The sequence below is a fragment of the Dreissena polymorpha genome, chromosome 15 (assembly GCF_020536995.1).
Source record: "Dreissena polymorpha isolate Duluth1 chromosome 15, UMN_Dpol_1.0, whole genome shotgun sequence".
Lineage (NCBI taxonomy): Eukaryota > Metazoa > Mollusca > Bivalvia > Myida > Dreissenidae > Dreissena > Dreissena polymorpha.
In genome coordinates, this window is record NC_068369.1 from 36757611 (window position 1) to 36782662 (window position 25052).

Here is a 25052-nt window from a genome sequence, read left to right on the forward strand (position 1 = left end):
TAAAGCTACATTGCCTTGTGAGACCCAATATTATGAATGACAATAAATATTACACATATGTTAAGCATGTTAATCTTTTTGAACGTATTTGATATTGTTGAGAGCTTTAACTAAATGTTTTAGTTTCTAGACCGCACTCATGTTAAGGTTATGTCACTATCACCTATTTATAGAGGAATACATTCTCTATGTCTCGTAGATTTATTGACAAACAATACTGTTATTCACGAGGAAATTGTTGCGTGAGTATCTTCCGGTGTAAATTCTCAAGGGTGGTAAGAAGACCTTAACTATACACGTTGACACATGGGCAATACATCTAGGAAGTTTTAATATTCAATTTTATGTTTAAACAATTTTGCATATCTAGAATAACACTTATATTCATATTCTTAACAAGTCTTTCTAAAATGTGTTATTAATTTTGCATTTCAATTCAAATACAAAAGTATTAATAATATTTATATCCGCAGTTTCAAATACATGGAAACATATAGGAAAATCTGTATTCGTTTCACAACTTCTTAACATTTGCTGCCGAATTTTGCATATGCTTATTTTATTATATAACACATTTTACAAAAAAATGTATGCGTTCGATCTCAACAAATCGACCCAATTAAATTTAACAACTGACAATATAGTTATGGTTTAAGATTCTATAATTCTTACATTTATACAGAGTTTTAGGGGCTTTTCAAACAAAGTTCTTTATTTGATGTTAAACTACCATAGTATTAATAAAAGTGCAGATATAATTAATATTATTCACTAATTCTTTATTTTTACCATTATATGTCAATGTTTTATCATGTCGATTTTTTTCCAATTTTGCGAAAAACCATTTTTGTTTGTTTTTTTATTGTTCACATTGAGCTCCCAAGACGTACAATACAGAGCAGAAGAGAACAGATAGTTCATGTGGCACTAAAGCATATACAGCTGATCGTCAAAAAACAATGAAGCAATCATAAATACACATGCGTCAAAATAACAAAACATTGTGTGGTATTATTTTTTCAAAATATATGATTTATGTGTGAATGTTATATGTAAGATATTGCTACTAATTTTGTATTAACGTTTAAGTGAATGTTTAGAATCCGTTATTGATTGAAAAAAACACTATGCAGTAAGATATTATTTACACAATTTTAAGTCTGGTAAAAATTAACATTCTCTAATAAAGCTATATATTAATGGCACCTTCTTTAATGCTTTGATACAGCAACTAAAATAGACGTATCAATAAAGATTTTCTTGGTTCATTCAGCAACCGTAAACAATTTAAACCTACTTGGTCTTCTTCTGTAAACATCTGTTGTAAGTGTATGTATAGTATTATCATATAAAGGACATATTAGAACAAAATGGTACATATCTTAAATATCATTAAGTGTACACAGTTTTCATGTATTTCATTTGTTCGAATGTGTTGGTGCCTACCAGTTTCTACAAAACAATCTCAAATGTGCTATTATGTTTCTAAATTTCGATTTTTAGCTTTGTCTAAGTAAATGGATCTTTCAAAATTGGTTTCAATTCCTCGTAAAAGAATAGTTTAAGTGTCATTTACACCAGTTCGCCATTTTGAAATGAAAAATCGTGTAAAATATTGTACACATTACAATAAAGCTTTTACCAATAACATATTCTGGATATAACCACACGTCATAAAAACCTTATTTTCGCAAAACTTTCCGACCGTTTGATGTCCAAGACTTGGTTGGAGTAAGTTGTAGACGCATGACATTTAAAAATCATGTACATAACTTGCCTTGGACTCGCTCAATATAGTTAGCTTTAGTAAATCCCCCACACCTCGCTGCCAAAAGTTAGTGGCAACATAGGTATCACACAGATTTAACATTATTTTAACAGTTACATTCGAGAGTTCGTAGCAATAAAAATTCGTTCATCACCCTAAGCGCTTTGGCTGATTAGTATTTGGACTTGTATAAATGGCCGCTACTTGACATAACTATTCCTAAAAAAAATAAAGAGTTCAAGATTTCAATTGACCCAACTAAAGCAATTTTATGATCTGCTTTTATGAAAAATAACTATGTTTGTTCTGTAGACATAGACCGTTGTATTCCAATGTTCGCAATACTCTAACAAATTGTGAACTGACGACAGAGGATTCTGAAAATAAATACTGCGTCGTCGGCAAATAATAACTGATTAATTGATAATTGATCAAAAGCAATGCCATCATTTATATCAGCTTGTTAGTTCAGCGTAATTTCATTTAAGAACAATTAAACATTTATTAGAGAAAATATTTCTCCCTGTAATAAACCGATGTCGGATTCAAAATATTCGGAAGTACTATTGATATGTTTAATACGTAATTCAATCTGATTATGCAAATATAGCCATCGATACCAGACCGAATGAGCTCAAACTAGAGATTCATATGATCCGTAAAGTCATATGCCTTTATATATACGACTAAACAGCAAAATAGTTTTTGTTTACTAATGATGTGATTTGCAATCACTGATTGAATGACAAATATTGCGTTGACTGTACTATAGCCCGGATTAAAACTGAATTGTGCGTCAGTTAAAATTTCATGAACAGACAGACAGTTTATTTGACTTGCACAATGTGCATCGTCAACAACATATAATAAAACCAACACAATTTGTCAATTGTGATAGGAAAACAGTTTTATACATAATAACAGATCATCTACTTTGCGAATAAAGTGCCGTGAGCACAAATTAAATGTTCAACAAAGAAAAGAAACGAAGCACAGGCCGAATTTTGTAAGCGTTCGTTGAGTATACTAGTGAATAAATTAGCAAAACGACTCACAAGGGTTGTACTGCGATACTTGTTTGGTATTGACGGATCGCCTTTTAAAAAAGAGGAATATTCAAAACGATTGACCAGCTGTAAGGGAATTTCCAGCACATTATAATTATTAAATAACAATTCCAATGCAAGGTCCATACCATGAAAATTTTCTCTACATAATTCGTATTCGATAATGTCCGAAGAACATGCTTTATTATTTCCTAATCGTTTCGTTCTTATGACAATGTCGTTAATTGTTATGTATCTATCGAGCGCCGGGCAAGAACTTCCAAAATTATTGTTACTGTCGAAATTGCGAAAAAATCATACTGTTTTCATTTATATGCCCCCGAAGGGTGGCATTTAGTTTTTGAACTGTCCATCAGTCTGTCCGTCTGCCTGTTTGTCTGTCTGTCTGTCCGTCAGTCAGTTTGTCAGTCAGTCAGTCCGTCCGTCCAAAAGCTTTAACATTGGTCATAACTTTTAAAATATTGACGATAGCAACTTGTTATTTGGCATGCTTGTGTATATCATGGAGCTGCACATTTTGAGTGGTGGAAGGGCAAGGTCAAGGTCATCCTTCAAGGTAAAAGGTCAAATATATGGCTTCAAAGCGGCGCAGAAGGGGGCATCGTGTTTCTGACAAACACATCTGTTTTTTATATTACCTTTGTTTGAGTCAGGTTTTCAAAGTGTTCAACGAACTAATTCAATTTTTTTCCGTTCGGATTCGGAGATCTTTGGATGAACATTTTGCAAAATTCTATAGGTTACTTTGATTTCATGCTGTACATCTTGAGTCCAAATGTTCGATTAAAGTCTGTCTTGCATTTACGAAAACAATTCTGATTTGATTTCCTTTTTTCCAAATACTGACGTGCGTTTGCTCTCAAATAACTATCAGATTCAATAGTCTTAAAATATCCTAATATCAAATCGCGAATAAACTGGTGAATTTTTAGGTGCTATATATGTCACAGCAATATATATGTCATTTTCAGTATTAAACTAATGTGGATCAAGTTTATTCCTTAAAAGCCAATCTATTTTATTTTCAATAACTGAAACGCCTTTTCGTGCATTATATCTTATATATACAATAATTCCAACACTTGCAAACTCCGCTAGGCGATTTTGATAACGATTATAAGAATGTATTTGAATCCATACAATTTTATGTTAGATATTAAATGTGTCCATGTTTACGTTAAATAACTAATGTCATATTGTGATTTTAATTATACGAATTCCGCTGTGAGCCCTAAACGTTCAAGGTTACACATTTTACAACACCCCCACAATCCCCCTTGATATTTGGCGTGTACTCTCGGCTTTTTATCTACTCTTGGGCAGGCCTCACTATTCTTTTAGCTCGCCTTCTTCATGATTTGTTTAACCATCTGTCTTGTTTCCATCACCGCCCTGGTGTATTTTTCCGAGATACCACACGGGGTCCGTTTGAGCTCATTGGACGCCTTCCGCACTCGTTCTCGATCCGGATAGTGAGCAAAGTTTGTGACAATTGGCCTAATGTGTGCGCTGTAATAACGACATATAATTTTCTCACACTGTTCATTTTCCTCGGGCATTTCGTGGAATAGTAAATTATCCCGCATGCTTCGACATTAAGATCAGTTACTTCGTGCTGCATGAGTTGATGTTGTTTCAAACGTCCAGCTAAAAATTAAGTCCTTTTTTGTTTGATTTAAATTATCCAGCAGATTACTGTCGTATTTTTGGGTTTGTTCTATTTTTATTATTTTGCTTTCAACTTGTGACACTTTTTGTCAAGGCACTCATTTTTCATCAAAATAGTATTCATTGTGTATTGAATCGTTTCTAACTGTCAACGTTTTTTTTATATCTATATTGTCCATCCTGCTCATAAGCATATTTACATGCCAGGTATGCGGATACTTTGATAACAGATGGCACTTCGATAACAGACAACAACAAAAGCCACGCGCGAGAGGAGAGTTTTAACCGATCATCTCAATGACAATGGCACTTATGTTCCCCATTAGTCGACATTTTTACCAAATATAACACACTCGTTTAAGTGAATCAGAAATGCAGAATTCCCTGTGGAAAACTGTTATAGTAAGCAGGCAATGCATAAAAGTGTATGTACTGAAGTAAATTAAAAACAAAATACCGAAACATTTTCTTATCCCTTGGAATATGCTTATGATTTTGTATAAATGTAAAAGATAAATGTGAAACTAATTCGATATGTCTGATGAGTACCGTCTATATGACCATACAATTTCCAGTTTTCGAGTCACTCAACGGCCGGATCTTCGCATAGTACACGAGCATAAACAGTTTTAACTACCTTCCCTTGTAGCAAAACGGTTGATCTAAAGCATGTCATGAAACATCACTCTTCTAAAACTGCTACTTAAAAATAAATAGCAGCATGGATGAATGTTCGAAATTCTTTTAAGTCAACCAGTAAAGTGATGTACGGTCAGTTAAATCGCAATGACGTTATCATGGTGTAAAAGAAAGTGCTCTCTATAAGTAGAGCTCAAGATAAAGGGAGTTTTCAATTCTCTTATTAACTTTGTGGCTACGCATTAGTATGATGCAATTCTAATGAGCATCAACGACATCGAATTTTAGGAAGAACAAAGGTGTATTTGCCTTTTAAAGACCCCTTCGCTCCTGTTATTTAGAGCCCTGCTATAAGTAAAATTAAACACGATCGAGTTGATCCATATGATCCGTTGTATTTTCATTTCTCTAAATCTTAAGTTGCCACTAAAAACAAGTTCATTATGTAGACAATTAATTCCGATCGTCACTTGACATATATTTCTTCAGATATAAACATTAAATCTTATTTAAAAATTGCAATTATAATATTGATAGTATTAATTAATAGTAATGTGATTTTTGAAAACGAACAACGCCATTAGTTATATTTCACATGTGTTTGTAATTAAGATATGCATAGATTCCCAATGTGTCGCGCTTGGCTATGAAAATTGATTTGCACTTCAAAATGTTTGGTATGAATAGCCATAAAATATATAAGTGTGTTTCAGGTAGAAGGTAAAACTCTGTTATCAGAGTGCCCAATTTGTTGAAAGTTTCTGTTATCCGAAGTGTCCTTTATCGGGAATCAAAGTGTCTGCAACTTCATGATTACCACCTATTAGAATTAAAACAAACATTTATATTTCATTGAATACTATCAAAATTTCAGTATTTGAAGCACAGTGATTACTCTACATGCTGGAATATCAAACAATTACATGCAATATTTCTAAGTATTTTTTTGTTGTTGAAATGTTAACTGTTCATCCAGTTCATGCTGTTTTCCGATCGAATTTTCTATTTAAGGGGAAAAAAATCTACCATTCGTCCGTGAGTTTTTTTCTTCCCAATACAAAAGGATACATCATTCATTAATTCGACAATGTGTATTGTCAAAAAAATAATCTTTAGGATATAACTTTAAAAACAACTTAGGAACTTACCTGTCGCGCTTGGCGTGTGTTGTTCTCTGTTATCGAAGTGCTTCTGTTATCCAAGTATCCGCATTACCAGCGTGATTTAACACTCCGGTAAAATCTGTATTTTGCTGTGATTTTATGATATCGGGAGTTATTGGCGTATAGAATTGTCCATATCCCGACGAAGCCATGTTCTTAAATTGACCAGTGTGAAAATAACTGTTATTGTTAAAATTCCATGGCTGCAGTGACATTGCATTGAAGGATTGACTTGCCTGAAAAAATGAACTGTATATCTGTGGCGAATGAATAAAGCTATCAGGTGTTGATGTCGCTTCTCCTGAGATATTTGCACAACTGCGACTTTAGGCCGTATTGCCCTTTACACGTGAACTATCCCAGGTTAACTGTTTGTTTTCGCTTTTAAGACATTTATAATCCACATGATATGTTTACACTCATTTCACATATACTTTTCACATTTCAATTATTGTATATAATGTGTTTTACTTATACAATATCGAATCGTATCTCCACTTAAAAACTACCGCGTAGACGCATGATAACTATGTATTTTTGAAGGCGACAACTTTAGTTGAGCGAGCTGCGCTTTTTTATCTTTTAAAAGTAAAGTTATCTCAATGGTCATTTTCTTCATCTGCTTTTTAATCATCAATAGTCATGTCATCCGCACATAACAATACAATTAAGGTTACGCCGTTCATATGTAAGCCAGACTATGTGCTATATTGTGAAAAGAGTTCAAAATCTTCAACAAACAGTGAAAAAAGAATCGGTGACATAACCTGAATAACTACAGTATTCAGAACACACTGTACACGACTTAACAAAATAATTTATATTATCATATCCTTGAATAATGTGCATACTTTACCTTTTATACCAGTTTCATGCATGCTTCACCAAAATGCACTTCGATATACTATCAAAACATTTAAGCAAATCAACGTATAAAACATACACACGTTTTTATTTATTTAAAAAATGCTGCCAATCATACATCAAGATATACAGAGCATCAACCGTTTAACATCTTTTTCTGAATCCAAATTGTGCATCTGAAATTTTAGTTTTATCTTCAATAATGCATAGTATAGTAACTTGGTGAATAGTTATTACAATACAATCGAAACTGCACCTGTCCATGCTCGCTTCATTCTTTAAAACCACCTACAGTTAAGTGTGATTACAATTTAAAATAGCTTTCTTTGGTAAATGGACAACCAGTTACAGAATAACTCTTATTCGAGCTTAATTTACACGCCAAAACGACAGCACTAGACATACATTTATTGGTATTTCGCCCATTTTTGGTTTGTGATGGTGCCTCCGATTTGTAATTATGACGCGTTCTCAGTTTTGAAAGTCGCTAACATGTGGACAAGTGTTGGCGGGCATGAAGGGCAAAAAAAAAACACGAAAAAACGCCAGAACGACAATATATAGGTGCCGATAGAACAATTACATAATGTGTCCTGCTTTTGTGGTAGCGGGTTTGAAGTCCACATCACGGGGACCCACCGGAACGACAAAATAGTGAAAACAACAGGTAAATCGTCTTATACTATGTCTGAGAGAACCATCTCAATTCAAAAACTGATGTTCGTTATCCCTTCTCATTAAATCGGACACGTCTTATCTATTGTAACTAGGTCTGCTGACGTTATCTACTTGATAACCGCAACAGGTTAAATATCCCTAAATTAAACTGCTTTAAAATCAGATCAGGTACTTAGGAAGCCTAATTATCCAATGTATTCTCGTTTCCAATGAAACCAATGAACATGCTTTGAAAATACTTACTGACATTGAACTTACGAATACTACATTTAACATGTTCCAGAACGATTGAACCGAAAAGGGTTATTTCCAGGTGAAATTAAATTAGAATTTTGTCTTCATATGTAAACTTGTTTCAAGATCATCACGACATTGCGTTTAAATACAAGATATGTTGTATGTGGAATAGAACAATTATGTGCTGCTTTACTTACAGGATTTAAAATCAAACTGTGTTTGCATTGACGCTACTCATATCTATAAAATGATAAGCTTTCTGTTTGTACTAAAAAATATCTTCTAAACTCGGTTATCATTTACGTTTTAATCTAAAATTCTTTATGTTACTGGAATTTGTAACTCTTACATATATGTGCTACGCACCGAGCGTACTTAGTGGGTGATAGTTAAAATATGTGTTCAATCATGGACCTAAAACAAATATAAATGCGTGTTTTGCGAAATTTTGTAATCGCAAACTTTGAATAAACGGTTCCGTTTTCGTCGACCCTCCGTATTAAAAAACACACGACTACCATTTATTGAACATTGTTTACCAATATGCACCTATTAGTAAACACTGCACGCTAGCAAATTTCAAGTTGTCCATCAGTGTCCACTTACATCCTGGTGATTATAGGCAGCGCTTAAAAGTATATAATACCTTCGCCTATGTTATTACATTTGAAATGACAACTCTATATGACGAAGTGGTTAACATTTAATATCTAAGTCACATTGCTAAGAAGGCAGAACACGAGTCTGAGGGGGGGGGGAGGAAGTCTACAAGCTCTATTACAACTGATAGCTAAACTATTGCAACACTTACGACATAAAACAAAATAAAGAAATGAATATTTGTTCTTATAGATAACAAATGCAGATGTATACTTAAATTATATTAACAAATCTGCAGTAACATATTATCTAAGTGAAATACTTTCATGAAAACACCTTCCCAAAGTAAATTTTATTTGTTGGGTTCTTAGCTCACATGAGCTATGTACTTGACATGAATACTGCGCTAGTTACACGCCAACATTAAGTAAAAAAACATATAGAAAGCTTTTTAAACCCTTCGATGTAAATATAATATAACAAAACCCAAACAAACCTTGATTTTTTTAGTCTTATATACGGATCACTCTTTGGCAGTGTATGTGTCGTTCCTAAAACAGTTTAAAGTTTCGGTTAAAAGGAAATCAATCATGTATTGAAAATACTTTTATAAACGTATCAGGATATTGTTCTCCAACCTTCCATTATATGAAGCTATTTAGAGAAAAGCTGTAAAATAAATTTTGCTTAAAAATAACATTTAGGACTTGCGAAACTCTTTTAAAGTTTGTAATCCAAGCTGAATTGAATATATAGGCTATGTTGATAGAAGCCATCACCCGATAATGCATATTGTCACGTGGTGAAAACGCTAGTACTTTACCAATAAATGTCTTGTGGCTTTTGAAAATTGAATTGGTAATCATTCATTTAAGGCGATAGTATTGCATGTACGGTTTTAATAGATTAATATTGGTTAATGACTTTTGTTAAAACAATATCTAATATAAAATAAAATACGCCTGCATATTTCTGCCCATACTTCCGATAGATACGTTTATCCGAAAAGAATCCTGAAATCACATACGGTTATAAGTATACGGATTCTGGCATTGGTTGATCTTCCTAGTTTAATTAAAAAAAAAGTATATTCGGTTTATAAGTGATTCCGTTATTATGCGGTGCACAACAGTTATCTCAAGCAGCATAGGGTGAGCCAAACGATTGAAATCAGAAATGGATGATTTCTTGAATATTCCATTGTTTACTCGTTTCTAACAGAAATCTAAATTAAAGCATGATGATATATATGAAGGTACAAATATATCCGAAATTGTATTAAATCATTAATATCATGTTCTAACATCCATGTGAATATATAGTAACCAGAAAATAAATTTTTGATACAATGCAAGTTTGAATTTATAAAGATTCAAAGGAAGAGGGGCAATGATAGGTTAAATAAAATCTGGAGCGAGAATGTATAATGCATTGGTTATTCAAAATAACTAATTCTAAACACATATTTAAGTGTGACATCGTCATTGGATCTGCCATAGGGCACGATAACAGGAATATAATGTACGAAATAATAATAAAAGTAGTAGTAGTAGTAGTAGTAGTAGTGATGGTGGTGGTGGTGGTGGCGGCACCGGCGGCGGCACGGTGGCGGCGGTGGCGGTGGTGGTGGTGGTGGTGGTAGAAGTAGTAGTAATAGCAGTAGTGGTGGTAGTAGTATTATTATTATTATTATTAGTAGTAGTAGTAGTAGTAGAAGTAGTAGTAGTAGTAGAAGTAGTAGTAGTAGTAATAGTAGTTGTAGTAGAAGTAGTAGTAGTAGTAGTAGTAGTAGTAGTAGTAGTAGTAGTAGAAGTAGTAGTAGTAGTAGTAGTAGTAGTAGTAGTAGTAGTAGTCGTAGTAGTAGTAGTAGTAGTAGTAGTAGTAGTAGTAGTAGTAGTAAGTAGTAAGTAGTAGTAGTAGTAGTAGTAGTAGTAGTAGTAGTAGTAGTAGTAGTAGTAGTAGTAGTAGTAGTAGTAGTGGTAGTAGTAGTGGTAGTAGTGGTAGTAGTGGTAGTAGTAGTAGTAGTAGTAGTAGTAGTAGTAGTAGTAGTAGTAGTAGTAGTAGTAGTAGTAGTAGTAGTAGTAGTAGTAGTAATAGTAGTAGTAGTAGTAGTAGAAGACGTAGTAGTAGTAGTAGTAGTAGTAGTAGTAGTAGTAGTAGTAGTAGTAGAAGTAGTAGTAATAAAATAAATAAAAATGTAAATAAAAATGTGATATACGAATACTATTCGGATAACCATATAGTTCGGCAATATCGTAAGAAATGTGCAGTCCTATAGGAGGTTTTAGCGTGACGTCACAAGAGGGGTTTTCCGTTCCGTTCCGTTAAAATAGATTGGCCGTCACACCTCTCGATCACGGCCATTTACATTGTATCAGATTAAAGGTCGTCGGAAGACTAAATACTGAAAATTTCACAAAACAAAACTATAAATACCCGTATTGTTTCTTAAAGTTAGACTTAAATAAATGATATTTCAAAAATAATAAAACATATAATAATTTAATTATAATTATAAGTGGTGTGAATGCGAGTGTTATTTTTCATCAGCGATCGAAATTTAGTGTAAGAGATGCATTGAATCATTTATAAAACAAAGCCCTTAAAAGCGCAGTACATTATAATCTTTAATTGTAATTTTAATTTTCTTTAACATTGAATGAATTTTCGTTTCGTTTACATTGAATGAAAATATTAATAACTTTTAGCATTTAATTGGAAAAAACACCTGCATATTTTGCAAATTTAACTGTCTTTGCATGTACATGTACATGAAAACTCTTTACTAGTGATAATGAGCGATACAAATCTAGCATTTTATGATACTATTAATCTATACATTTAATTTATTTTACGCAAGTATATCCCTATTATGATCAAACGTGATTGCTTGTTTTCATGATGATATGTTTCGAACACTGCAGTAACACACGGTCTTTACACGTTATAGCGGAGTTTACATTTGCAGGTGCCCGTTAAATACGTTAATTGTGTAGCAGTAAATGTGTACAAGATTTTAAATTTATAGTTATTTAACACTTTATTGTTATGCTTAAACTGGCTAATATATATACACTTTATAGTTCCTGTTAATCCATTTCGGACAAATGTCAATTTTTTTTAAATATGTTCAAATATTTTATTAAAGCAACTGTTAATTATTTGGCTTAAATGAGTGCTCAATATGCCAAGAGATGACATGGAGGTATCATTATTAAATTGTGTTTATTGACCAGACACATGTGGTTTATGCAGAGACCAATACAAGTATAGGCCCCTGGGTTTTGACACCCTGTTTTCTTAGTGATTGTCTGGACAGTATTCGATCATATCGAGATAATCGGTTTGTGATGAACAAAGGGGCAATTAAACACTGGGTTAAAAATGCTGAAACAAAGAGTGTCAAAATTGTTGTGCACAATTAAATAAAAACAATTACATTTATCAAGAGGATTTAGTTCATTTGTAACAAGGTAAGTTAATTTTAACAGACATATAGGTTCAAATCAGATTCTTTATGTTGATTACATAAAATCAATATGTTTGTTGTTTGTTTTCGTCCTTATTTGTGTTCGTTAATTGAATTCAATTTATTCTGAAAGAATTTCAATTTCTGATTATTTTGTTTTTCTTCAAAAGGGTATCAAATATGTGTCAAGTAGAGATTGTTATGGTAACCTTATCACAATGCGGTTCATCAAATGCAAACAATAGCAAAATGGCCGCAGTTTTGACGGCCAAAATTTGAGCATGCGCAAACGTGACGTCATTATCGGAATCCCCAAAACCTCCTTTTTGTATATTCTGAATAGCAAAAGTCATTAATAAATAAAAAGTTATTATTCCCGTTAATTCAATAATATCGCTTTTTAGAAATGATTACAGGTTACATTTTCGAAATTCACAATAAAAGCACTGATAAAGTACTAGCGTATTAACAACATTACAATATGCAATATCGATTAATGGCTTCTATCAGAAAATGTCTATATATTCAATGCAGCTTGTTTTAAAAACTTTAAAGCTGTTGAGTCCTAAATGTTATTTGTAGCCATTTGTTACAGTTTTCTCTAACTAGTATCATGAAATGGAGGGTTAGAAAACAATATCCTGATATTTTCATATATTTGGGAGCACCCTAGTTTACATGCCCCGAAATACTATGCATACCTTACTCATTCCATATTGGTCAACATAGTGTGTTAAAAATCGATGTTGTGTTTGAATATCTCCATTTATAAAAATTCTGGTATCCATTCTTTTTCTTTGTTCAAAATTGATGACAGAGTTACATTACAGAAATGTGATCACTACTGTTCGTGGAATTGTAATGAAACAAATATGCAAGAAACAATCCATAGTGCATATAAAACTGCCATGATATTGACAATTTAACAAACGATTGAAACATTCAAATTAAAAGAGATAGATTTTGTAAGAATGTTCTTGTTTCGTTAATACATGTATTAAATTCAAATATAAATCCTTAGCGCATGCATTAAATTGCAAGCAACATGTTTTTTAGGTGAGTGGGAAATTACATTTTTAAATGTGAGGACCAAGCTTGTAAAAAAACAAAATTGGCAAGATATTATTTAAAGTCTTTATTTAAAACAGCACGAGTGTTTATTTACAGAGTGGGTATTTAATTGTTAAGTGTCTACAATTACTAAGCAGGGCTGAATTTCTTACCAAAGAAATAATATTACATCTAAATTGAAGTGGAACATATTAATATACAAGGTGAAATGGCATTCATATCATTACCTTTATTGCACATTTAAATCTGTTTAAAAAGACACGAACAAACGATGTTTTAATATTCATAATCACAACCAACGAATAATGAGTTTTATTCATACTTTATTCATTTATTGCTCGTTTCCATTTATAACTCCTTCGTGTTGGTATGTTATTAAATATTATTGAAGGACATCATTTATAATTTTTAGATTATGGCTTTACGGTTACATTTTGATTACTGCTTTCGTAGGTTTGGTTCTAAAATCATACTTAAACGCAAACACAATCACACATCATTGAAATAAACAAACGATGATAATGTTAGATTTATGAATGGACACTGGGCCTACTTATACAACTGATTGATTTTTGTGATAAATAATTAAGTTGCAGATATGATCATGTCTTATATTATTTAAAATGTGTCACTATATAAACTTTACAATGGCGCCCCTTTCCATCAATTTGCTCTTTGGATTGTAAGTTATGAAACGAATGAATTATAACTGGTTTCCTACAACTAAGTACGATTAATAATACATCACATATTGAAACACTCCTAATTATGACTTCTTTGATGTGTCAGATGTTTTGTTTCTTTAATAGTTGTTACAGAGAAATTAAATTCATTTGGGAATACATTTCATTTATAGAAAATAAATCTTTATACATACAAAATATTTATATCTTCAACTGGAAGTTTTTTGTGGTTGTTCTACTTATAAAAAAGAAAGACATTAAAAGATGTGGCATGCTAGTTTTATACAACAGTTGGTTTTCAATACATGGTCAAATTATATGTGAGAATAACTTATTGATTCAAAATTAATTATGTTTTCGTAGGTAAATTATTCACATGTAATTGGTATGTTTGTGTTTTCTGAATTTGAATTTGAAGTCAGATAACATGTTTATTGACTGATTCCTTTTTATTGAATGCTTTTGATGATTTACATTGTCTGATATGTACATTGGATATTTTCAAACTCTCTTCAGGTCTATGTCAACAGTTGATATAAATGTATTAAAGAACAATGTTACAGTCCTATGTGTGAGAAAAGAGTAAAGTATGTAAACATTTTCCAAAGTATATTCTTTCCTGTTCGTTCGTTCTGTTGTTAGTGTAAAAATATGTACATAATAAAATTCTTACTGCATTTATAATATTCTTATTGTCTAATTTTAACTTTTCTTCAATCTGTTCGATAGTATAAGCGTTATATATATATATGGTTTAAATACACAATTGGTTTTGAATCTTTCATAGTAAAAACTCCAGATACATTTCTAAAATACTTATACGAATTTGCACAAGAAATAACAGATTACCCGTCGAAACTGGAAGTTGGCATGGAATATAATTGAACCGAAGACTGTGTTGTTTATTCACCTCCAATACTCATATTTGCGATGAATTCCATTATTTACTTGAATGTGATGCTCTCAATGATCTTAGAATGGAGAACCCTTTCTTAACCAGCAACTTCGATTTCATTGCCCAGTCTACTGCGTCATAAACTTCAATAGAATAGCTGGATCTGATTTTAAACGTAAAATATGGCTATATAAATATGGGGACTACACTTATCTAAGACAACTTGTGCAGAGTTTCGATTGGAACAGTTGTTGTGATAATTATATAGACATATATACTTCAAATTTCACACGTCAACTTATCAGTCTCTGCGAAGCTACAATCCCGAACAAAATAGTTACAATAAGAACAGCCGATCCTCCATGGCTACATACTAATATTCGTAAGGAAATCCGACGCCGCAAACGAGCATACAAAAAAGCCAAGGCTACTAATTTAGACCGACACTGGCACATCTTTCGCCAACAACGTAATATTGTTAATAATCTTGTCAGATCAGCGAACAAAGTGCACTTTGAAAATCTCGCTAAACTTATACGTGAAAATCAACACCCATCATCCGACTTCTGGAAAATAATAAAAAAAATCACAAATAAAAACACCACACAAAACGAGTTGCCTCCCTTAATTCATAATGGTACCATAAATGAGTCACCCCTCGATAAAGCAAATATTCTTAACTCATTCTTCCAATCGCAATCTACTTTAACTTCACCAAGTACGCATATGCACAACCTACATTCCCAAGAGCCAGATTACCCCGTCTTTGAAGATCTAATTATTTCCCGTCAAGATGTATTGGATTCCATTAAAGTGATGAAAACGGGAAAGGCCTCAGGTCCAGACCAAATAAATAGTCAAGTTCTAAAGCAAATTGCATCCGAGATTTTAGGTCCACTACAAAATCTTTTTAATTTTTCTATTAGTAATGGTAGGGTCCCACGGAGCTGGAAAGAAGCAACTGTTTGTGCACTTCACAAAAAGTCTGATCCTCAGGATGTTGAAAATTACAGACCGATCTCTCTTTTAAGTGTTTTAAGTAAATGTCTCGAGAGAATTTTCCACAAATATATTTTTAACCATTTAAGGGCTATTGAATTTATAACCCCATCTCAATCAGGCTTCATTCCAAAAGATTCCACTGTCAACCAATTAGTCTCTGTGTATCACTCCTTTTGTAAAGCCCTTGACGAAGGTAAAGAGGTTCGAGCCGTTTTTTGCGACATTTCTAAGACCTTCGACAGAGTATGGCATGAAGGACTTATCCACAAGCTCCGACTTAGTTGTATCTCGGGCAATCTTCTATCTTGGTTAAAAGACTACCTACATGAGAGGACCCAGTGTGTTGTAATCTCTGGCTGCCAATCTGACCCATTACCCATAAACGCTGGTGTCCCTCAAGGGTCTATATTAGGGCCCCTCCTCTTTCTCATTTATATAAATGCCATTGTACGAGATATTCACTGTCCAATTCGCCTATTTGCACACGACTCCACGCTATATGTCATCGTCGACAACCCTGTTGATGCGGCTAATCATCTTAACACTGATCTTGCAAAAAATCATTTCTGGGCTGATAAGTGGTTGGTAACCTTCAATCCATCCAAAACCGAATCCTTGGTTGTATGTAGAAAAATCAACCGCCCAATCCATCCCCCTCTCTTTTTCAACGACTGCCAAATCACTGAGGTTTCGTCTCACAAGCATCTAGGCTTAACTTTTTCTGATACATGTTCCTGGCATGACCATATTGAATCAGTCAAGAAGAAAGCATGGCAAAGACTCAATGTAATGCGAACGTTCAAGTTTACGCTCGATAGAAAGTCCTTTCTATCGATTTACACAACATTTATTAGACCAATTCTTGAATACGCTGATATAGTCTGGGATAACATTAATACACAAGATGAACTAGAACTTGAGAAGATTCAACAGGAAGCAGCAAGGATAATCAGCGGGGGGACACGTTTGGCATCCTTGCAAAACCTATACAATGAAACTGCTCTCGAACCATTAAAAAATAGGAGAACAAAACATAAACTTACCCACTTCTATAAAATATAAGAAAATAATTCCCCAGCATTTCTACGATGGGGAGCGGACATCTAATATTCTACATGCGCGTTTACGAATGCATTGTAGCAGTTTAAATGAACATTTGTACTCAAAAAACATTGTACAAAGTCCATACTGTCAATGCGGTGCGATTGAAGACACATATCACTTTTTCTTCAATTGCCCCATTTATGCAGAAAAAAAGAGTTATCCTTTTTATCTGTCTAGATTCTTTCCCATAACTTTGCAACTTCTTCTTTTCGGTGTTAAAGACGGCTCATATGAAGTAAATTCATTAATATTCAAACACGTTCAGTCTTACATCCGAGATAGCCATAGATTCTATCCCATTTCTATCTCAGGAACCATATTCTGCTAACGATGCCCCGTTCCCGCAACTGCTTCCTTTCTTACCGCAACTTCTCTAATTCTGAAACTCTACTCTTCCATTGCTATCCCTTTCCTTCTCCACTTATTAGCTCTTATGCTATCTACATTACTCTGTTATAATTTTTGTATTATAGGTTATATTATTTTTACATTTCTAACCAGTATGCAATAATCTATCACTGTAATATATTGTTCGTAATTTTAACATGTCTTTAAATAGTTGTTATACGTTTGGTTGTTTACACCATTACAGCAGCGCTTCTAACTGACAGAAGAGAGACATAGTATAAGCCTCGAGCTTCCTTCTCAATTCTGTCCAATTGTATTCTACAGCCTTTATGTAAAGCAATACTGCAATTCTACCTGCCTAGCATATTGCTCAAATATAATATGTATGTCTGTATTGTATTGCTTATATGTACTTTCAATGAACTAAATAAATAGTGTTTAAACCAATGATCTTAGAAAACGTTGAATTGATAACAAATATTACACGAGAGCAAATATGATAAAATTTAAATCGCTAATGTCCATCGATTTTCACAGTACGTACAGGGAATTATGTTTGTTCGTAAAGTAATATTGAAACATTTTTTTTATTTTCAACGTGTTCTACGTGTTTGCTTATCTATAGATCAAAATAATGTATGTTTCCCCTATGCTCTCAATGTAAAAATATTGTTCGTATATGTTGTATAACATATAAATATTCTCTATCTTTAAATGTAAAAAATTGCTGTATAGTATGTAGCCCCTTCAACCGTGTACCTATTGATACACTTTGTATCAGTGTTGCTCATAATGTCATGTTATGTATAAACTGAGCTTAAACTTAACAAATTTGGAAACTTCGGAATCTGTGTTGTGCTAGAGATTTTCTTTCCGCTTTAAAATGCGTTTTAACTATTCGTGTACAAGTTCAATAGGCTTAACACTTGTTTTTATTTTGAAACGTAATTGGCGAACGTGACTGTCAGAAGCGAATTGCAAACAAAGATTGCGTCCCGCACCGCTATCTGGTCGAAGTTGGGAATGGTCTCTCTCGTGTATGGATATGTTAAAGTGCTTTTATTATGGGATACTTTTTATATACAACAAATAAAGAAAAGTAGTCTTAACTCGTAATCATAATCGGCGTCATGAGTATTTTATACATACTTTTTATGACAGAAAAACTACAACAACAACAATTACATAACAAATAGCATACCGAAATATAAAATGTACCATTGGTTTCGAAATATTGAAATGCATTTTGATTTATGGAATAGTGTTTGTTATAAATAGTGATAAAAATAACGCATTATGTTTGCTTTTCCTGTTATAGAGCTGAAAAGGTTGGATATTTTGTATAATCAAATAATATCATCTAAGTATATCAAATTATTTTTCATTTATTATTTGAATTGCTTAAATATCAACTTTAAGATATCATATCATAAATCTTTTATAAAAACTGTGATTGTGAGGTTCAACATGTTAAATGTTATAATATCTTTTTGTAGAATTTACCTAATATTTATCGGGTAGTTGGTTTAATAAATAAGTATTGGTGACTGGAAGTTTTGCTCGGAATTGTAAAATAAAAATATCACACGGCATAAATATCTTATCAACTTACGACTCTATAAACAATTACATTACTATTATTCTTTGAGTACGATACATCTTAATATCGCTTCACAATGGCCATGATCCGATTTTTTTTGTTTTACAATTCATTTTCAAATACTTAAGTATTACAAAGAGGCCGAAAATGTTATAAACATCAAACTGCGACCCATAATATAAGTTTAAGTACTGCTAATTGCAAAATGCTTTAATAACACAAATTTTCATACTAATTGAATAGTTGTTCTTTACAATACAAATAAATATCACACACGAAATTTCAACCCGAGTGTGGCATTGTCACTCAATATTAAAAATTGACATAAGCTTATGTAATGTTGTCGAATTCATTACATGCCATTACCGTTCCGGGGACGATAAAACGTTTTATGTATACAATTAAATCGGTTTATCTTTGATAACACGCTTAGATCCCTGCTGATTTTACAGTTCAAGAAGCATAACTTTAAATGCCGTGTACCTCTGTATTATAAAGTAGAAAATTTGCTTGGTTTGGCGATAATGGGCATCTACTTAACACTGATCTAGAGTTTTAGCGAATGTCTTAAAGGGATCTTTTCACGCTTTGGTAAATTGACAAAATTGAAAAAAGTTGTTTCAGATTCGCAAATTTTCATTTTAGTTATGATATTTGTGAGGAAACAGTAATACTGAACATTTACCATGGTCTAATATAGCCATTATATGCATCTTTTGACGATTTTAAAACCTAAAAATTATAAAGCGTTGCAACGCGAAACGATTGAATAATTTGGAGAGTTCTGTTTTTGTCGTTAAATTTTGTGAAACTACGAAGATTGCTTATATAAGGTATAAAATACTTCACGTATATGTACTCGACGGAATAGCTCAGTAGGCTAAAGCGTTTTTACTTCAGGACTCTGGCAGAACTCCAGGGGTCACTGGTTCGAAACCTGGTCCGGGCAATATTCTTTTCCTTTTTTTAATTTTATTCTTGATTTTTTACTGGAGCTTTTACGATCCAATGTTTACATTTATCGAAATAAAGCATTTAATGAATAAGTTAAAAAATGCCAAAACCTGTGAAAAGGCCCCTTTAAATGAGAATATAATTAAAAATTATAAAGAGAAACTTATTTAGATTTAAACCTGATTTTTGTAATTGAATTTATGATATTATACTATGTTGAGGGTAAAACATTTTGATTTCAATAATGGCAAAAGTGTTGTCTTGAGAAAATAAAAGAAATCTTCTGTAATTATCTAAGCCTAAGTATTGATTTCAGGTATGGCTTGATGGAATCAGATTTGATTGCTAAGGAATTAGCTTCACTTGAAAACAAGAAGCCTGATAAGAACAATACTTGTGGGGAAAAGGAGGAAGTTGATGTGAATGCAGCCAATTCAGAAGAAAAATATCCTGAGGTGGAGGAAGCCACAAAGATAGAAAAAAAAGATATTTTTGTTCATACGATAAATACAGAAACCCAGTTTGAAGATCATGTTGATTCCACCCATAACTGGGACCCGGAAGCCATTGATATGGTAGCAACGGAGAAAGAGGACAAACATGATATTGACGTAAATGCACCAAAGAAAGACAAAACACAGAAGATTAATTTAGATGCAGCACAAACACATGACAAACCAGGAATTGGTGTGCATGCACAGCAGAAAGATGAAAGGCATGTTATTGGCATGGAGCGAGACAGCATGGAGCAAGACAAGAAGGACCCGAAGAGCATTACTTTGCATTTAACACAGAAAAAGGACAAACATGACATAGAGATGAATGCTGCGAAGAAAGATGACACACATACGATTGATTGCGATGGACCCAAGGACAATGATGAACATGATATTGATAAGCATGGATATAATCAAAATGTTGATTTGATTGGCGTGGATGCAGTCATCACATATGTTAAACCGGAGGTGGATGTGCATTCTGACAAGACAGAGGATAAACATTATATTGATGGGACTGAAGACAAGAAAAATGAAACAAAGGATATTGGTATTTATGAATACAAGCAACAGGAAATACAGGGGATTGATTCAGATGCAGTGAAGAAAGAGGAAACACATGAGATTAGTGTGCATGTAGACGAGCGGGAGGAAAAAACGGAAATAAGTGTAGATGTCGACAAGAAAGATGAAAAACAGAAAATTGGTGAGGATGAAGACTATAAAGTACAAAAACGCGAGATTGATGTGACTACAGTCGTCAAGACAGAGCATAAAAATGATATCTGTGAGATTCCAGGTGATAAAGATATTGAACATGGGATCGGCGGGAAGGTAGACCAGAAAGATAAAACACATGGCATTGATAGTAGTGCTGACGAGAAGAAGAAAGAACAGGAGATGGGTTTGGGCGCAGACGACGAAGATGAAGAAAAAGTTACTGGTGTTCATGCAATACATAAAGGGCAACCACAAGACATTGATGTGGATGCATGTAATTATGATGAAACAGTTGAAAATTTAGTCGAGAAAGATGAAATTCCGGAAAATGGTTTAGGTGCAGGCCAAAAGGAGCAAACACAGGTGATAAGTTTTGAAGCAGACATGAAAATAGAAACAAATGACATGGATATCGTTTCTGACACGAAAAAGCAAAAACAGGCTTTTAAACCACATGTGATAGATGTGGATAAAAATATTAATGAGGAACAACATAACGATGATGCAGACGGAAAAGAGGAAAATAAATGTGCAGATACAGGCAATCCAGAAGAAAAACAGGGGATTGGTTTTGACAAAAACAAGAAAAACGAAGGATATTGCCTTGATGTGGCTAGAGGAAATAACGATGACACATATGGGATTGTTGTAGATGCCGACAAAACAGAGAGAAACCTGAATACAACCAAAGCAGAAGGTAAACATCACATTGATGTAAAGGAAGAAAATAAAGATGAAAACCGGCAAATTGGTGTGATTGTAGAGATGCAATATGAACAACATCAGTTTGGGGTGGATGCTGTCAAAAATGAAGAAAAATCGGAGGTTATTTGTTATGCAGTCGAGACAAATGAGATACATGCGATTGTTGTTGTCGATGGAGATAAGCAACATGAAAATCAGGCAATTGATTCAAATACAGTAACGAAAGAGTATAAACATAAGATTGATTTAAATACAGTAATGACAAGTGAAGAACAGAAGATAATTGTGGGTGCAGACAAGAACGATGAAAAACATGAATTAAGTTTCAATACAGACAAGAAGGAGAAACAGCAGGATATTGAAGTGGTTGAAGCCAAAAAAGACGAAGAACTAAAAATGTGTATGGATGCAGACAAAAAAGATGCTGAACAGATGATTTGTGTTGGGGCAGTTAAGAGTGATGAAACGCAGGAGATAATTTTGCGCGCGGAAAACAAAGACGGAACACACTTAATTAGTGTCAAAGAAGACAATAGAAAACAAGAACATTACATTGATATGAATGCAATTAAGAAAAACAAAAAACAGGCAATTGGTGTTGCTTTAGATAATAAAGAGCAAAAACAGGAAATTGGTGTTAACGAAGACATAACAGAAGATAAACATGACAATTTTGTTGATGCAGAAATGCAAGATGAAACATATGACATTAATATAAAGGCAGACGAGAGAAATAAAAAACAGGTGATTGGGATTGATGAAAATATTAAAGAAGACAAACATGCCATGCATTTGGTTGCAGACAAAATAGATGAAAATAATGACGTGTATTTGATTGAAGACAAAACAGAGGATAAACTGGAGATTGGTGTAGATGAAGACAAGTACGACGCAAAACAGGAGATTCGTGTTTATGAAGACAATAAAGAGGAAAAAAATAACATTGATCCGCATGCAGACCATAATGAGGAAAAACTTGAGATTGTTGTAGATGCAAACAAGAAAGAGAAAATACATGATACATGTACGCATGCAGTAAAGCTAGTGGAACAACACAATATTTGCGTTTATGCAGCAACGATAGATGGAAAAACGAGTGTTGCTTTTGAAGTGAATACAGACGGTCAAGAATATATAAATAAGAATGTGGGCACGAATGGAGAAAAAGAGATTATTGGTGCAAATTCAAAGGCAAATGAAAAAACCAAAAACCAGGCGGTTGGGGGATACTCAGAACTGATGGAGGAAACAACGGGGATTAGTGTAGATGCATATAAAAAAGATGAAACACTGGAAGTGTTTGTGGATGAAAACAAAAAGAGTGAAACAAAATTAATTTATGTGAATGCAGATAATAAAGATGCAACACGGGAGATTGGTCTTGATGCAGACATGAACAAAGAAAAACAAGACATTCATATGGTTGCTGACAAGGAAGATAAAAAACATGAAATTGATGTGGTTGCAGACGAGAAAGATCATCAACATGAAATTGTTGTTGATAAACACAAAACAGAACGAAATAATGTCATTGATATGGGCGCAGACAAGATAGATAAAAAACAAGAAATTGGTGCTAATATACACACGAAGAATGAGCTACAGGTGATTGGTGTTTTTGCAGATGAAACAGAGAATAAACATAACATTAATATAAATGCAGACAAAAAGGTGGTAATAAAGAAGATTTGCGTGGATGCAGACAAAAAAGAAGACAATGAAGAGCTATGTTTGGATGTAGGAAAACAAGAAAAAAAGCAGGTTTGTATAAATGCAGACATGAAATTGGAAAAACATGATCTTGAAAACGATACAGACATGAATGATAAAAAACAGAAGATAGATTTGGGCATTGACAAGAAAAACGAAGAACATGATATTGTTGTTTATTCAGACAAACAAGATGAAAGACATAATTTGAAAGATGAAAGACAAGAGATTTGCGTCGATGCAAACAAGAAAGATGAAAAACAGAATATTTGTGAATATGCAGTCAAGAAAGATAAAAACGAGACTTTTGGAGTCAGAGGAGGCAACGAGATCGCATATATTGATGAAGAAAAAGTTGTTGGCAAGCTTGAAATGGACGTGGATGAAGCCATGAAAGAGGACCAGCATGGCAGTTATGTCGATTCGGTGAAGAAAGAAGACATGTCAGTCGTTTCTTTGGGTGTAAAGAATATATGCGGTATGGGGGAAATTCTTGTGGGTGCTATCGAGAAAGAAAACAACACCTTTATTGGAGTGAATGCAGTCAGCAAAGGCGACATTAATGACGACATTTATTTAGGTGCATCGAGTGCAGAGGAAAGTGATGAAATGTATGTAGATGCAGTCGATGTAGATGACAAAGAAGGCAGTGATGTTGAATTTAATAATGCTGATGACAAAGGTGTTATGAATGGGGTATCAACCAATATAGAGAAAATGGATGACATTTATGAGGTTTCAAGCATATCAAAAATACAAGTTGCCACTAATGCAGATGCGGCCAATAAAATTAATAAGCGAGAGACAGATCGAAACAAAGACGTCAGTCTAAAAATAAATGAGGGTACGATACATTTGGGTAATCTTTATGTCATTTCAAATTTTGCCGACTGAAAACCTTCTATTCATTGTGTGACTATATACAGTTTGCTTTATATTTCTGAACCAAGTTTGCCATGCTAGATGAGAAATCATAGAATATATTTCCGTTCGCACGAAAACATCGCTCAACAGTGCTCGACTATGGACAAATAATGAATATTACAATATAGAAGGTTAATTGCGCTACGATCACATAACAACACAATTGCATACAATGAACGAACGGTTTAAAATTGCCATAATTAATCCCGTGTTGTTACACTGCATTCATAAACTCTTAAGTCTATATTCTACTATGAAAGCAATCGTCAAATCTCGATGATAGCAGAATAAGCGAGCAATTATGAGCAAATATGTTTTATATTTGTAATTAATATTTTCTTCTATTGGATGATTTGTCTTTTGAAATTGTTCAAGTGAAAGGGCTTGATAGTTCAAATATAACATTTAAATGATAGAGCTTAATTTTATGTAAAATACACAGGTGGGAAGGAAAAGATTTTTTTATTTTAACATGAACGGAGTTTTATTGTACATACATGCATATCGCAAATGGCGTTGACAAAATGGCAAAACAATCTGCAATTAACATGCCAAGTAAATTTTACACATCCTATATCACACTTTCTGAACAGCGATGCGTTTCATCAATACGGATATAGTGTCACTTCACATGTATTGATACTTTACTGAACTTAAGTTTCTTTCTCCATAATCATTTTAAAAAT

At 33.2% G+C, this 25052-nt stretch overlaps 1 protein-coding gene across 3 annotated transcripts in view; it reads left to right on the forward strand.

The window, feature by feature from the left end:
- The window catches only part of LOC127861162 (titin homolog), an 85984-nt gene that overhangs the window by 27019 nt on the left and 33913 nt on the right, over positions 1–25052 (forward strand). For all 3 annotated transcript variants that reach the window (XM_052399536.1, XM_052399538.1, XM_052399537.1), the window contains exon 7: positions 20127–24286. In XM_052399536.1, coding sequence (XP_052255496.1) covers positions 20127–24286 — 4160 coding nt within the window. The remainder of the gene's footprint in view (positions 1–20126; positions 24287–25052) is intronic.